Here is a 17,176-nt window from a genome sequence, read left to right as displayed (position 1 = left end):
AAATAAATACCAGTATAATGGCATTTAGCCAACAATACGGGCAAAGTGCGCACAGAAATTGAAACTTTAAATCAACGAAATGAAGGCGTGTTTTGAAACGCTAAAATCAGCTAAGAAATTGAGTTTGTAAACCGTGCAATAAGTTGCCGACTCAAGTTTCGCGATGTAAAAAGGAAACATTTCTCTTAAACTGGAAATATTTTATTTGTTGTTTGACTTACGTTTAACAAGCTTTTGCTTTTTAGCCTTTCTTTCGTTTTTCTTGGAATATTGTACTAAAAATAATTATTATTAAAACTGATTCTTGTTTTATGTTCATTTTATTTAAATACCTAGTACCTACTTTTGCGATTGTGTTATCACTTATCCGGATAGAAAACGAACTAGGGAGGCTCCTGCCGTGAGGCAGTAATGTTAATTATGCATTACTATGTTGCGGTCTGAAGGGCGGTGTAGCTAGTGAAATTACTAGGCAAATACAACTTAACATCTTATGTCTCAAGGTGACAAGCGCAATTACAGTTTCACTCATAATTTTTCTGTTTTTCAAGAATCCTTAGTGGAATTGTTTTATTACAGGGCGTATCAATTACCATCAGCTAAACGTCCTGCTCGTCTCGTCCCTTACTGTCATAAAAAAAAACTAGTATCATTATATTAATATTACAAAAATTCACGCAAATGCTACTCTATTTCGCTTAACTTGACATGAGAAAATAGGGCTGCCACTCAACTGTATTACATAATTCTAAATAATGGTATTCTTAAACTATATATATTGTAGGTATGGAAAATAATATCTTAGTACTATGCTCAAATTTTTGAAACTTGGTTTAATTTATATGACAGGCAGCAAACAGAAAACTGACTCATGTGATGGTGAATGCAAAACGCTTCAAGCAAAACACGCGGTTTTGTAATGCCTTACTTTTTTTGTGATAATAAGGGACGAGACGAGCAGGACGGTCCGCTGATAGTAACTGATACGCCCTGCCCATTACAACGCAGCCCTTTCATGATCAGATTCACATGATTTATTTTTATTAATTTATTTATTTATATATAAGAAAAGGCTTACCAACTAGACAAACAATTAATTTTATGACTACTTATAAAGTAACATTTCTTATATTTAATACTTATATATCTAACTTATAGGTATGCACAGCGTTGCCTTCATTTATTATTGTAAGTTAAGTAATACTACTACAATATGTATGTTTACTATTACTAAAAACTTTAATTTTATACATCCAAATTATAAGGGTTCAAAAGCGTATTTTTTAAAATTGCCAAATGTATTAAAATTTATATCTATACTACTATTACTATGGAATTTACTGTTACATAATTTTGAAATAAGTTGGATAGGTGAATTTGAGCCATAATTGTTTCTGAAGAATCGTACATATACTGGCACATATGTACTAATACGACAATGATAATGCGGGTGATGCGGGTGAAGTAACGCCTTTGCATTTCTGTTCTTAAATTCCGTTGTTGGTCCTCCTATTCTTCAACCTGAACAATCTACAAACGATCTCATTTATCAGTTTATATTTATACGAGCAAATTTATTATAGTAATAATTCCTAAAAGTATAATGTGACAACCCTGCTGCAAGCCTAGAAATTATTCTTAACAAGTTCGAACGAGTTGTGCCGTATCTCGAAACAAACTCGTAATGAAGACAGTATCTGCATATTTTCATGCATGCTTTAATCAAAGAATCTAAAGCTTGTAATCCACTGACATAGACGATGACCCTAATTTTCTTTATACACTGTGTTAAAAAAAGTGTGTTTGTACTTATGCATGCAAGCAAGAAGTTATACTTCTTTGGCCTAACAATGCAAAAATCCTTAAATGATTTAATCCTCGTGTTATTCTACGTTCTTAGGAAGAACAACATTGTAAAAATCTTGCAACGATGGCTTTGACAGTTAATTATTAAATAACGAATACGGCTGTACGGGCTTGAACCCTTTGCTTATTCTAATAATGGACGAAGAACCAAAAAAAAAAATAACGAATGTCGCAAACGTCAGTAAATTTTAGGAACCAACATCAACCTGTTACTTTTGTGTTACAGTGATGCGTGCGCATCTTATAATTTCACTCTGATCATTTTTTCATAACGCGCCTAAAGAAGTATTAATTCAATAACCCTGTACGTTAATTGACACGGATATGAAGTAGAATGTGGAGAATCCACTAAAAAAAAAATCACAACCCCTTAGATAAATGCTACAGTAAAAAGAATATTTCATATTAAATGTTTTCAAAAATCTTGGGAACTCCTGACTTATAATATATTCTACTAGTAAACAAAAAACTCGGTCGGCAAACGGCTTAAGATTTTTTGAAGTTATACTTCATTCAGGCGCATTATGAAAAAATGATGAGAGTGAAGTTTTAAGATGCGCACTGTTATACCCCAGTTATGTAGGTATTAATGCTGACTTAATTGCTATTCCATCTCAACCAGCATTATTGAATCAGTTATATAAGCCCTAGCTGCGCGCGGGCAGCCAGTTCGTGCTCGCTTCTCATAAGTTACGGTTCTGCCCAAGGGTCTCTAAAATTATTATTGTATAATCAAGTCTTCATATTCCTTATAATATATTATATTTCTTTGTGTTAAATAAATGTTTTTTTTAAAAAGCGAACTCAAAAGAGACCCATAACATTTTTGGTGGCAGCGGTGGGATTCGAAAATCCCCAGTGACCTTAAATTATTCATAAACCAATAAAAATCATTACTCATAAAAGTGTGAATCTGTGATCGTGAAAAGTGTTATTCATCGTGTAATCAAAAAATCCCCAGTGATCTTAAACCCAATAAATCAAAAATCGCTATTCATAAAACCGTGAACCTGTGATTGTGAAAAGTGTTATTCATTGTGTAATCAAAATCTCCAGTAATCTTAAATCATATACAATCCAATAAATCAAAAAGTCTCTATCCACAAAATCGTGAACCTGTGATCGTGCAGTGTCGTTCATCGTGCAACTTGCAACACAATCGTCGTGAAGGACTGAAGAGTCAGCATTTCGGGAATCACGTCTTATCGCATCAATGCTCGAGGCATTCGCCGTATTAGCCGCCTTATCGTAAGTCTTTTGTCATTGTTTTGTCTAGAGCTGTTTATTAGGGTCCCTCCAGACTATTTGTTAAAATTATTATAATAAATTAGTTTGTTAATTATTTTACAAGATCTTATATATTTTATGTCAAGCATCATTACACCTGCGACGTGTCGCGTGACGTAATATGCCCAAAGTCTCCAAGGTTGAAGATACTAAATTAAATATTAACATCCCCGAAGTGGACGAGGCCTCCACCGATCTAACTAAATCACCAATACATTCGCCAAGAATCACTAGAGCCACTCTCGCAGCAACAGTCATGGCTGAATTAGACCTAAATACCCTATTTAAATTTATTAAACCTTACGACGGCAGCCGAGAATCAGTCAATTCATTTATAATTAATTCTAATAACGCATATGAGCTAGCTTCCGACTCACAAAGACCAGTTCTTTTTAAATATATTCTTAGCCAGTTGCATGGAAAGGCAGAAATTGCTTGCTCTATAAAGGAATTCACATCCTGGGATCAACTCAGAGAATTTCTTAAAACCCAGTTTTGTGAACGCAAACATTATTCACATCTTCTTACGGACTTACAAGAAAGTAGGCAGAACCCACAGGAAAACGTTAGCCAGTATTCGCTTCGAGTGGAAACTTGCCTCTCACAATTATTAACCGAAATTTCCTTGTCTAACACTAAAGCTAAAGAGTTACCTGGTCGTACAGCCGCTATGGAGGATCTTGCCCTCCACCATTTCCTTATGGGCCTTCAACCACGGGTCTCGAACATTGTGAGATGCAGGTCGCCTAAGAATCTTAACGAGGCCATAAACCTCGCGATATCTGAAGAGAGAATTCAACAAAGTATTTTCAAGAGAAATCCTAATAATGAGCACAAACCAAAACCTTTGAATCAGTATCGGCAACCACAAAGGTCACCAAATCCAAACACCAATTCACAGCCTTCAACTTCTAATTTTCGGGGATCAACAATCCCATCATCAAGTATCATTTGCCGATACTGTAAAATACCGGGTCACGATATATCAGTGTGTCGGAAACGCGACTATAACAATCGTTTCCGTAACCAACAAAATACCTTTCAGAAACAAGGGCCTCTCAGACCACCCCCACGTGTCAATTTCCTTCAAAACACATCTAGTGAAGCCTATGGCCAAGACGAGGTTGATGATGCTCAACCCGGTCAAGGTCAGGATTTAAACTAAGGCCTGGCCCGCGCTTGTGCCGTCCGGGCCGGAGATCTTCCAAAATCGACACAACACTCAAAATTCACAAATTCCTACCACGTACTAACCGACAGGGTAGCCAGCCCCAAACCGACAGTACTATTCACCTTAAATCCAACACTAACCGACAGGGTAACCAGCCCCAAACTGACAGTGTTACTACCATCTTACCATGTACTAACCGACAGGGTAGCCAGCCCCAAACTGACAGTACTACTCACCTTAAATCCAACACTAACCGACAGGGTAACCAGCCCCAAACTGACAGTGTTACTACCATCTTACCATGTACTAACCGACAGGGTAGCCAGCCCCAAACTGACAGTACTACTCACCTTAAATCCAACACTAACCGACAGGGTAACCAGCCCCAAACTGACAGTGTTACTACTATCTTACCATGTACTAACCGACAGGGTAACCAGCCCCAAATTGACAGTACTATTCACCCTAAAACCAACATCAACCAACAGGGTAGCCAGCCCCAAACCGACGATGTCTCCAATTTCATGTCTAGCCCAAATCAAGGAAACACTCACAATCAAAATATTTACGAAGTAAATATAGACACAACTAAAAGGTTGTTACCACACGTTCTTTTAAATACGCAAGTTTCACATGTTCCCCTTACGCTCTTAGTTGACTCAGGATCAGCTATATCACTAATAAAACAGTCCAGTATATTATATAAACAACATCTAAAAAGGGAATCAATTAATATTAAAGGAATTGATCCAGGTGAGGAAACTACACCAACACTTGGCCATTTTGGTCTAAAATTACAGCTGGCCGAAAAGAAAACGATTTGTCATAGGTTTCATGTCATATCGAATATAAATTTACCATATGATGGCATTATAGGTACCGACCTCCTTACATCATTCAGCTGTAACATCGACTATGACACAGACATTTTGAAAATAGGTAATTTTAAAATACCACTTCATTTTTATGATCCATACTATGTAATTCCACCTCGTACAGAGACTGTGATCGAGTGTTCAATTCAAAACACTGACCTTAAAGAAGGCCTAATCCTGGATCAACATCTTTCCCATAACCTACTTCTATCCAACTGCATAGTAAGAGTCAAAGATAACAAACGTGTTAACGTAACGGTCGCAAACATATCGGAATCCCCTATAACCATTAATCCAAACTTGAAACTTAATCTTGAACCCCTATATCCCTCAGCCTTGCAAATTAACAGTACCTTTACCGAGCTCGTTGACCGAACTACAGAAGTAATAAACTCTTTAAGGACTGGTCATTTAAATCATGAGGAATCCCAAGCTCTAATTGAACTCTGCTCACAGTACTCCGACATATTCCATCTACCCAATGATCAGCTCACTTATACTACTGCACTTAATCATCGAATCAAAACGAGCTCCGATGTTCCAGTTCACACAAAATCATATAGGTTCCCTGAATGTCATAAGAAAGAAGTCGAAACCCAAATTGATAAAATGCTTAACCAAAATATTATAAAACCATCATCATCACCCTGGAGCTCACCGATCTGGATCGTACCTAAAAAGGCCGATTCCCAGGGGCAACGCAAATGGAGAATTGTAATTGATTATAGGAAACTAAACGACATTACAATTGGGGAAACATATCCAATTCCCCAAATTTCAGAAATCCTGGACCAGTTAGGGAAAAGTAAGTACTTTACTACTCTCGACTTGGCTTCGGGCTTTCATCAGATCCTCATTTCCCCAGATGACGCACCCAAAACAGCCTTTTCAGTGCCTCAGGGCCATTTTCAATTTACTAGGATGCCATTCGGCCTTAAAAATGCGCCTTCAACTTTCCAAAAATTGATGAATAATTATCTCTCTGGTCTCCAAGGTACTAGATGCTTCGTATACCTGGATGATATAGTTATCTACTCTTATGATCTAGCTTCACATATAAAAAACCTTACATCTGTTTTTGATAGACTCCGAAATTTCAATTTAAAATTACAACCTGAAAAATGTGAGTTTCTCCGTAAAGAAGTTGCCTATTTGGGGCACATCATTAGTGAAGAAGGCGTTAAACCGAATCCCGAAAAGACTAGATCAGTCTCCGAATTCCCAACTCCAAAATCCCCCAAGGATATAAAATCCTTTCTTGGGTTAGTATCGTATTACCGAAGGTTCATTCTCGATTTCGCTAAATTGGCCAAACCACTAACTTCTCTCCTAAAAAAGGACACTTCTTTCAGCTGGAATAATGAACAGCAATTGGCTTTTGAGTCACTCAAAAACAAATTGATTACTGCACCGATACTAGCTTACCCGGATTTCACAGAGCCATTTCTTTTAACTTGCGACGCCTCAAACTTTGCTATCTCTGCTATCCTATCCCAAGGTAACGTAGGACAGGACCGTCCAATTGCCTATGCATCACGTACACTTAATAAAGCAGAGTGTAATTATAGTGTCACCGAGAAGGAGTGTCTAGCCATAATTTTTGGCACAAAAGTCTTTAGACCGTATCTGTATGGTCATCGTTTCAAAATTTTAACCGACCATAAACCACTACAATGGCTATTTAATTGTAAAGATCCGGGATCAAGACTCATCCGTTGGCGACTAAAACTCGAAGAATTCGAGTACGATATTCAGTATAAAAAAGACAGAACCAATTCCAATGCAGACGCTCTCTCTCGTTTTCCTGTGAATCCAATTCAATCGACAAACCCCACAACAACTTACCCGAACGCCGAACAAAGATCACAAAATCTCGATAGAGATTTAATGGACCTACTCATCTCTCCACCCTCATTTAATCCTGAGGAAGATTTATTAAATCCACCTTCCAATATTCCTGACACCTTTAGGGATGAAATTGAACACGAACTACTTGACTTACCTCTTCAAAACTTAACTGACTTACCTCAACAAGAATCAGCTGACTTACCCCAATTAAACTTAGACGATCTACCCGACTGTTTAATAGAACAAGGTACACCTGAAATCCAGGTACATGATCCTATACCATCCACTAGTACATCCCCGGATGTGCCAATTGACGATTACTCAACTTTCCTAAAATCAATATCAAATAAGGATAAGACCTTCGACACTTGTATCGAAGAACGCAACGAAAGTTTGTTGAAAAGCCCATCAAAAATAATCCTAATCCCCACTTCAATTGACTTGGATGAATCAAACCCGTACATCTCAGAAATCCTAGGCAACTCAGAAAATTCCGATACTATTACTAGCAGTGAAAAGGAATTATTCAAATTCATAAAAATAAATAACGGCAACAAAATTTATTACCTCTTATTCACCAGAGTTCATCACTTTGATAATGCTACATATCCTGAAATCTATGAAACATTTAAACATATTAGAAACGAATTACTAGTAATTGAAAATATCTCCGAAATTAGCATTTCTGATTTGAAAAACCCATTTGAAAAACATTCCTTTATTAAAATCTATAATATGTTGAGTTATTTATTCCATGAAACAAACATAAAAATAGTTATCTATCATAATAATATTATATATCCTTCCCCATCCGAAATAAAGAAAATTATGTATGAAAACCACGACATCCCCGCGGCAGGTCATTTGGGATCCGTCCGTATGCTCAATAGGATTAAAGAAACGTACTATTGGAAAGGTATGCGTAGTGACATCGAAACATATGTCAAACAATGTAAATCATGTCAGGAAAATAAAGCTTTAAGGAAAATAAATAGAGCCCCAATGCAGATCACAAGCACTTCAACTGCTCCATTCCAACGCATATCTCTCGATGTCGTAGGTCCACTGCCTGAGGCTGGAACTGCAAGGTTAAAGTATATCCTCACTGTCCAAGATGACCTCACGAAGTTCTCTTCTGCATATCCCATGCGGAGTACCACAGCCGAAGAAACAAGTGAATGCTTGTTACACTTCATATCTATATTTGGTATACCCAAGATGATTCTCACTGATCAGGGTACCAATTTCACGTCAGACCTATTCAAAAAGACATGTGAGTTCCTTAAAATAAAAAATTTATGGTCTTCACCTTACCACCCTCAGACTCAAGGTGCTCTTGAACGAAGTCACTCGACCTTAAAAGAATACCTAAAATCATACATAAATAACGAACAGACAAATTGGCCCCGATACGTTTATACAGCCATGCTCGCGTACAACACATCCGTACACTCCACGACGCATTATTCACCATATGAGTTAATGGTTGGCTGTAAGCCATTCATCCCTAACTCAATTTATAATGACGCCCCAGGAGCTACATACCCAGACTATGTCCGCATGCTCCAAAATCGCCTCAAGCACTCACGTGATAAAGCGTTAGAATTTATAAGGAGTTCAAAAGAGTCATCTAAAACCTACTACGACTCTCACACTCGTCCGGTCCAATATAAAAATGGTCAATACGTCTACTTGAAAAATCACCTTAGACTCAGACGGGCACTCTCCCCGGTGTGGAAGGGCCCTTACAAAATAGTTAAAGTAAACGGAAATAACACTCTCACATTACTCATCAACCGGCGTCATGTTACACACCATGTAGATCAAGTGAAACCGGCAAATTTCGAACTTGACCCGTAGTGTAAGGATTACATAGTTGCATTATTTAAAATTAATCATATACTCACTATTATAATTTGTTTTTGTTTCTTTTTATTAGATACGATATTCACCTTCACCTAATCATACCGTTAGGAATAAGAAACACAAGTTAGCCTCTAGGTTTATTAGAATAATGTTTTATGTTTAAAATAATTACTAGTATACACCCATTACATTAAGTATATATATATATTATAATTTACAGAATACCATGTCAGGCTCGAAACCAACAAGACTATTACATACAACAGATAGATTCAAGCCCCGGACTTTATTTCGACTATCTTGGTTACCTGAAAATCAACAGCGGACAACTAAACGTCATAATGCCGTTTGACTTATCCCATTTCAACTCACATATTGAAAACATAAACTCAGCCCTGACCATAGCTCAAGATTTATGTAAAAAGACTGGATTGGCTCAAGTCGAAATAAGCTGTCATAATATGATAAGTCCTTTGGTTGCGCGATATTCAGATATGTATAAGGAATTTTCGTCCATTTCACATTTATTAGAGAAAAGATCAAAACGAGCTTTGATAGGTGGAGCAGGAACAATAATAAAACAAATATTCGGAAATTTAGATGAAACCGACGGTCTCCGGTTTAATGATGCCATTACTTCTCTACATGAAAATCAAATTAAATTGGCTTCACTGATGAAAAACAATATTTTATTAACTACATCAACAATCTCATCATATAATGATACAGTAAACAAAATAAGGGTCAATGAAATCAATTTAAATAAGGCTATCGACAAACTCTCAATAAAACTAGCAAACGTCACTAATGCAACAAATCAAATGTTGTTACATTTTAATATGTATCAAATTCTTAATAATTTAGAAACCTCAATCTTAACTTTATCATTCCAACTGGAAGATTTAACAAATGCAGTTCTATTTGGCGACCGAAATATTCTGCATCCATCAGTAATTACCCCGCAACAATTATTTAAAGAGCTCGTCGATAACCATCAATATTTGCCTAACGATCTGAAATTACCTGGAAAATTAGATTTAAGTTCCATTAATGTTATTATAAATGTATCTAGGCTAATTTATCACTATACTAACAATAAGATATTTTTTATATTACAGATACCTTTAGTCTCTATCACTGAATATGTTTTATTTCACAGTGTTGCTCTACCAACGCCACATAATCTAGATAAGCCCAATACTTTTAGTCTCATATTACCCAGCTCTAAATACATAGCAATGACAAAAGACAAAACACATTATTGTACCTTAAATGATCTAGATATTTGTAAGAATATTGTCCCTGGAAACTATATTTGTGATATAACAAACATTTACTCCTCAGGAATGAAACCCATTTGTGAAAGTGAATTTATGACGAAAATGATAAGTGAAACACCCAAAAATTGTGAATACCAATTTATTTACGGTCATTTAGATATTTGGAAATCCATAGAGAACAACAAATGGTTATTCATACAATCTGCATCGAACAAAGTTTCCATAGATTGTCGAAACTCAAAAATTTTCGAATTTGACATTTTAGGTACCGGCATACTCACGCTACCCAGTAATTGTATTGGATATTGTAAAAGTACTACTTTAATTCCTAAGTATAATTCGTTAAATGTTTCTGTACCCATTGGTTATCCAAGTTTTAATTTGTTAAGTGATAACTGTTGTAACATAACTAAATTTAATCAACTCAGTTATAATGTATCCCCTATTGAACTACAGAACATAGATTTAGATGATTTTAAATTAAATAAACACATTTTCTTAAACCAACTTCAGAACATAGACAAAATTATAGAAAGTCCACACATTATTAAATACGGGATACATTATTCTGTTCTAACTATATTCATTTGTGTAATAATATTATTTTATGTTTCGTATAAATTTTATAAATGTGTAAGACCTGGCAGCAGACCTAAAGTAACGATACCAAAAGTAATATTTAAAACAAAATCAGAAGATATAGAAAGTAATAATTCCGGACTTCACGAAATTCCATCACCTTCTATTAGAACGAAGATTTAAGATGATGTAACTTCGGATTCTCCCCGAAGTTCCTTCTAAGGGGGGAGGTGTTATACCCCAGTTATGTAGGTATTAATGCTGACTTAATTGCTATTCCATCTCAACCAGCATTATTGAATCAGTTATATAAGCCCTAGCTGCGCGCGGGCAGCCAGTTCGTGCTCGCTTCTCATAAGTTACGGTTCTGCCCAAGGGTCTCTAAAATTATTATTGTATAATCAAGTCTTCATATTCCTTATAATATATTATATTTCTTTGTGTTAAATAAATGTTTTTTTTAAAAAGCGAACTCAAAAGAGACCCATAACAGCACGCATCACTGTAAGACAAAATTAACAGGGTGAAGTTGGTTCCTAAAATTTTCTGACGTTTACGTCATGCGTTATTTTTTTTTTCGTTCATTCTTAGGACAGGCAAAGGGTTCAAGCCCATACAGCCGTATTCGTTATTTAATGATTAATTGTCAAAGCCATCTTTGCAAGATTTTACAATATTGTTCTTTCTACAAACGTAGAATAGCAAGAGTAATAAATCATTTGAAGGATTTCTGCTTTGTTACGCCAAAGAAGTGTAACTTCTTGCGTGCATACATAAGTACACACACATTTTTCTTAACATCCTGTGTAAGAGTGGGCAAACAAAGTGGCTTAGCTGATCGGAAATGAAAATAACTATGTCATGGACATTCCTTAAATCAGAGGTCAAATGTGCGTTGCTGGCTTTTAAGGGTGAAATATGCTTTACGCTTGAAGCTATGTTGTTTCAGATGTCGTAAAACACAGCCCTCCATGGTGAACTGCAATACCAGAGCTAAGAGGAAGTAAATGCTACGTAATAAGAGGCAGGACTACTTAATTAAAAACTGACATTTTGTTTAGTATGAAACATGCAATAGTGAGATTTGACATAAATTTTGAATATTAATTACAATATGGCGACGAAGTATAATCCGAAGCTAAGTTTGAAAGCGAACAGTTGCTTAAAACGGGGTGGATTTCGATTATCTCCGTTAAAAAACAGCTATAAAAATAGCCGACATCTGTCAACCTATCAATGACTTCACGTTTCATACACTCGAGTGAATCGTTTTATTCTTAGAGAGTTTCACTAGGCTATACCAGAGGTCGTTAGATGCTTGCTTTTCAAGTATTTTACTTCAAATACTTATTTGAAGTAAAATACTAAGGCATTTGAATTCCGACACTCTTTTTAGTTCCACTCCTTCCAGTGTCACTAGCGAAACATGAGCTAGTTTTTGTGAGCTCGCCCGAAACACTAGGAGTTCACTCTTCTTCACATTATATAAAGGACCGTGCCTCCTTGCATAAGACTCACAAACTGCCAGCAGCCTTCGAATTGCACTAATTGATTGACTCAACAGCACCATGTCATCTGCATAACTAATGCTGTTTATACAGTGACCGTCAATCGAGCAGCCGACCATGGTAGCGCCGAGTTCCACGATGAGCTGATTGAAGAGCGCTCGAGAGGTCAAACCGCCCTGACGCAAACCGCACTTCAAATTTGTTTGAAGTTTCAGAAATACTGCAGGTAGCAGATGGGTCCACAAAGTGGCTAATATTGAGACAAATATTTTGCATAACGTGCGGTTGTGATTCGAAATCCTTGGTAGTATTTAGCTCTTAAGACCACGTAGTATAATTAGAAAGCCCATATTACTAAGCCCATTTTATAATTTCTTAATAAAACTTCGATGATGCGGGATTTCAGAGTGAAGTTTATTATAATAAAAGCTAGAACATTCTAGATTTTAAAAATGTATAACATTGGATTGTTTCACTTTTAATTATTTTTTCATGCGGTTTTTAAAGTAAAGATTGAAAAAAGGAGTAATTAAGTTATTACTAAATCCAGCGTGGACACAAAAACACGCCACGCAGCAAAAGATTAATTAATTAGACTAATTAGTTATATTGTTTAAAATAATTATTTTATACTTTTTGTGCATATTATATCTATTGTTTAGGAATAGTATTTTGAAGACGGTTGTTTTTTTGTTTATTTTTTTTCTATTTTGGAATATTTAGAGAATAATTTCGCACGAATTGCTTTATTTTTCAAAATAGAAGTATCTACTAGCATTTATGTGGTTAAATACAATTTCCATTTATTGCGCATACACAAGAATGACAATTTATATTACATAAAAAACTAACACATCAGAAATATTACAATTATTTTACATTAAAAAGTTTATCTCTCAGAAAAATCGACTTTCATCCATAATAAACTGTAAAAATATTTCACGACTGAGATTCGATCCCTCGACCTCGCGGCTTCGCATTCACAATGATTCAACCACTGGTCCAACCATAACCTTAGATAATTAAGTTAAAATAGCCGAACTATAATTAGTTAGAAGTATAAATCTTTCATCCATAATTTCAACGACTGTCTTACGAATTTTCGATCAGGCCACGTGTCTTGACGTGAGTTTAACATTTTATACCCATCCCAAGAAAAGTGCTCAACGCCGTTAAAGAAGTTTTCACTTCAAAAAGAGGCTGCTGAGTTGCTTGCATCTGTTATTCGCAGATATGAGGTATATCTTTTCGAATAGTTAATGGATTTTGAAGTTTAAATAGTGATTTAAAAATTCCGTTTGATTAAAACATAATCTGAGATTTAGTGAGTAGTATATTAAATGGTTAATAAACATTTATTTTTTGTATTAAAACAACAAGCCATCGTTGAAAAATTAAGAGTCGTGCAAGCCTTCGTGTAATTGATACCATATTTTTACGAGATGTATCATGTAAGCCCAAATGATTTCATGATATATTTTATGAAAAAAGATGCTTTGCAATGGAAAACAAACTTTAAGGGGTTTCAAATCCTCGCCCTGAAAGTTATTAAAGTTTTACGACACAATTGTCTTATGTTCCACATCTCTAATGATGTAGATACTTAGAAATAGTATTAACATATTCAGATATAACCAAAAACCAATAAAGAATTCACTTAAGCGTTTGAAATGGTTGTTCATAATTGCTTTAAAAAAAATAAAGAAAAAACAACCGACTTCAAAATAATTTATATTTTAATGCAATCTAATTAATTAATCTAATTCTAGTTACGATTATTGTTATTTAAAAAGAAAAAAATAAGATTTTTAGTGAATCTGAACTGCACTAACTGATAATTTGTCAAAATTTCTGTAGATCTACTAAATTTTGCATTGTAGCAATAAAGATAAGCATTGCAATTTTATTAGAGAAGGAAATTCTGCCACAGATCGCACCCTTACTCATCATGAAGAAGTTCCATTCTGGTAGTTCCCAAGTAACTTCTTTCCATAAAATGACGTATAGACTTTCTCTATTTCTACTTAAATTAATTCGATAATATACTAAAACCCCTTAGATCAACTAGAATCTCATAAATTTCATAAATAATGTTATTGAGATATTGATAACTAAATATCAACAATTTAATCAATGACTGACCGACATGGAGATAAAAAATTTAACACGCATTCAGGCGACCCAGTAAGTAATGGTGGGGTAATTATGTTGCAAAAGAAAAAAGAATTGAAATCGAAACTCATACGAGTTACTTTCCATTCAATTGGAGTTAGTGGTTATTATAAAAATTATCTTGCGTCATTCACAATTATAAGATTTAAGAAAATTAAAAAATATATCAAAATAAAAAGCATTGTGTGTTTTTATGAAACCACGGTAAAAGTGAAACTTTTTTTCACATTATAGACAATTAACTAAAAATTTTTGGAATAATATTCCATTAAGGGTATAAAAATCGCTTTATCAATCTTAATTTTATACTTGGAAAATTGGAGTGATAATGGGAAATAATAAAAACAAGAAGATAGCGTGGAGCACTAGTTAGCACAAATGAGTAATAGTCTATACACTACACGGTCAGCTGCTGCGAACTATAGGCGCCGCCCGACATTCACGCGACATGCAACACACAGACGAAAAAGTTTCAGACGATGTAATAAAAGTTGAAAATTCACTTTAATAATTGTACTATATGTATATTCATAAGCCAATTGAGTTACAGCTAAATAGACGTGGACAGAGTTTGACGATAATATACGAGTGATAATATCGTTCAATCAACACTATTCAAAAAAGATTTTATGTTGACTTCTTTGAAATGAAGTGTAGTTTTTGGAATTTATTCCTTAAGAATCGATCTTCATATAAGGCGCCCGGTATGAGAAAAATATGGAGAGTAAAACCTACTCATCAAATGGGATAGTGACGTTTTTGGTGCGCATCATTTCTCGCGCACCTTTCACTTCTCAGTTGTGTGTGTGTGTTTGTGTGTAGTCAGCATACACAGTATACTACGTGGTAGCTTACGCATGTAGTATAATATACCTTTAATTTTGGCACAAAATGTAACTTCCTTGATGGACTTTTTAAAATTGTAATTTTGAGTTCCGCTTTTAACAGGAGTTGTGTTTGGGCATTTCCTGACATATTTTGAGCGTTAAGGATTTATTTGATTATTATAGCATTTTTTTACAGGAGTTTTGTTCGGCTAGACCTAATTCCATCAAAATGCCTAATGTAGTAATGATCTTGAGGAGTAAACTCCAGTCGTGCGTCGGTGCTCACACACACACTTTTTTTTTAAATAGTTGTAAGATAATTCTGTCGTTAGTACGTTTCGCCGATCAAAATGTTTAAGTAATCGCTTTGACAAATAGTTTTACTAATACTGTATACTAGTAACAATACGTTCGTTATAATAGGACTCTAAACTTATTTGCTGAACAAGTTCTTCTTAAATGCTTGTAAATTCGGAAGCGCCAATTCGGTTTACAAGACGAGTCTATCTACAACACTTCCATTTAATATAAATGGAACGCTCTTTAAATTTGTGCATAAGCTATTCTTAAACCACCGTAATATTCTCTACATATACTTTTTAACTGACTTCAAAAAATAACGAGGAGCTCAAATCGTCGGTATGTTTTTATTTCGGTTTCAGCAGTATTTCGGTGTCAGCCAACGTAGGTTTGTAGCTACATACAAAGTTATAGGTATGATGTGCTTGAGTCGCACGCGCGATGTGAGGAGGTGAGAGGCGAGAGCGCGGCCGCGGCGGGAGGACACCGATCTCAAAAATAACAATAATCATAACTAGAATTAGAATAATTGATTAGATTGCATAAAATTACGCAATTATTAAAGTTACACTTCTTTAGGCGCGTTATGAAAAAATGATGAGAGTGAAATTTTCAAATGCGCGTAGCACAAAAAGCGCGCATTTGAAAATAACAGGGTGAAGTTGGATCCTACAATTTTCTGATGTTTGCGTTTTTTTTTTTTTTTTGGTTTCTTCGTCCATTATTAGGATTATTAGGATAGGCAAAGGGTTCAAGCCCGTACAGCCGTATTCGTTATTTAATAATTAATTGTTAAAGCCATCGTTGCAAGATTTTTACAATATTGTTCTTTCTACATACGTAGAATAGCACGAGGAACAAATAATTTTAAGGATTTTTGCTTCGTTAGGCCAAAGAAGTATAACTTCTTTCGTGCATACATAAGTACACACACACTTTTTATTATACTTTTAGTGCATATTACCACCACATAAAGAATCTTAAGCTGTACTGAAATCAATGAATAAAACCCTATTTTAAAGTGGAATCAATCAAAGACAATCCCAGTCAAAATCAAACCGCACAGCCCAAACAGCTATCTGTGACCATTGACTAAGAATAACTTTAGACGTTGCGTTCAATATTTCGTGTTCTTATTAGATCAGGTTAGGCAAGGATGAACTTATCTTATCTTTTGCAATACCAAATAAATTACAGAAACGTGGTCAGTCTTATCTTGTTCTAGCTTCGATTGTAAATACACATTAAAAAATAGGTTGCAAGGAAAACCATATGATGAGACAGAAAAATTATAAGAAATCTTAAGTTAGAATAAATATTATAGGACATAAGATTATAATCAATATGTAAGGTGAATTTAATGTTTAGTTGTTTATAAAACATAAGTATTTTGTAGATTTGCATTTGTAATCTCTAATAAGATAATTAAATGTTTAAGACCTACTTACTTTAGACATCACTAAAGTACATATCAGAACTGATGTAACATAATATTAAATTGACCTAAATGAGCTAATTTTAAATTTACAACATTATTAATATAAAATTTTGTTTACTTTTCTATAAGATTTGCATACTTGTAATAACACAGTATTTG

General features: G+C 34.9%; 1 protein-coding gene across 1 annotated transcript; it reads left to right on the top strand.

Annotated features, from left to right (window-relative positions):
* Positions 1–2,742: 2,742 nt before the first annotated feature.
* On the top strand, positions 2,743–11,242 carry LOC126977169 (uncharacterized). The gene is made up of 2 exons (XM_050825870.1): positions 2,743–3,114; positions 9,134–11,242. The coding sequence occupies exons 1-2, from the start codon at positions 3,080–3,082 to the stop codon at positions 10,953–10,955; spliced, it is 1,857 nt and encodes a 618-aa protein (XP_050681827.1). The 5' UTR covers positions 2,743–3,079; the 3' UTR covers positions 10,956–11,242.
* Positions 11,243–17,176: the final 5,934 nt, after the last annotated feature.

Source organism: Leptidea sinapis, chromosome 44 (genome assembly GCF_905404315.1).
Source record: "Leptidea sinapis chromosome 44, ilLepSina1.1, whole genome shotgun sequence".
NCBI classification, from domain to species: Eukaryota; Metazoa; Arthropoda; class Insecta; order Lepidoptera; family Pieridae; genus Leptidea; species Leptidea sinapis.
Note: the sequence above shows the minus strand (reverse complement) of the source record. Positions and strands in the feature narration are given on the sequence as shown.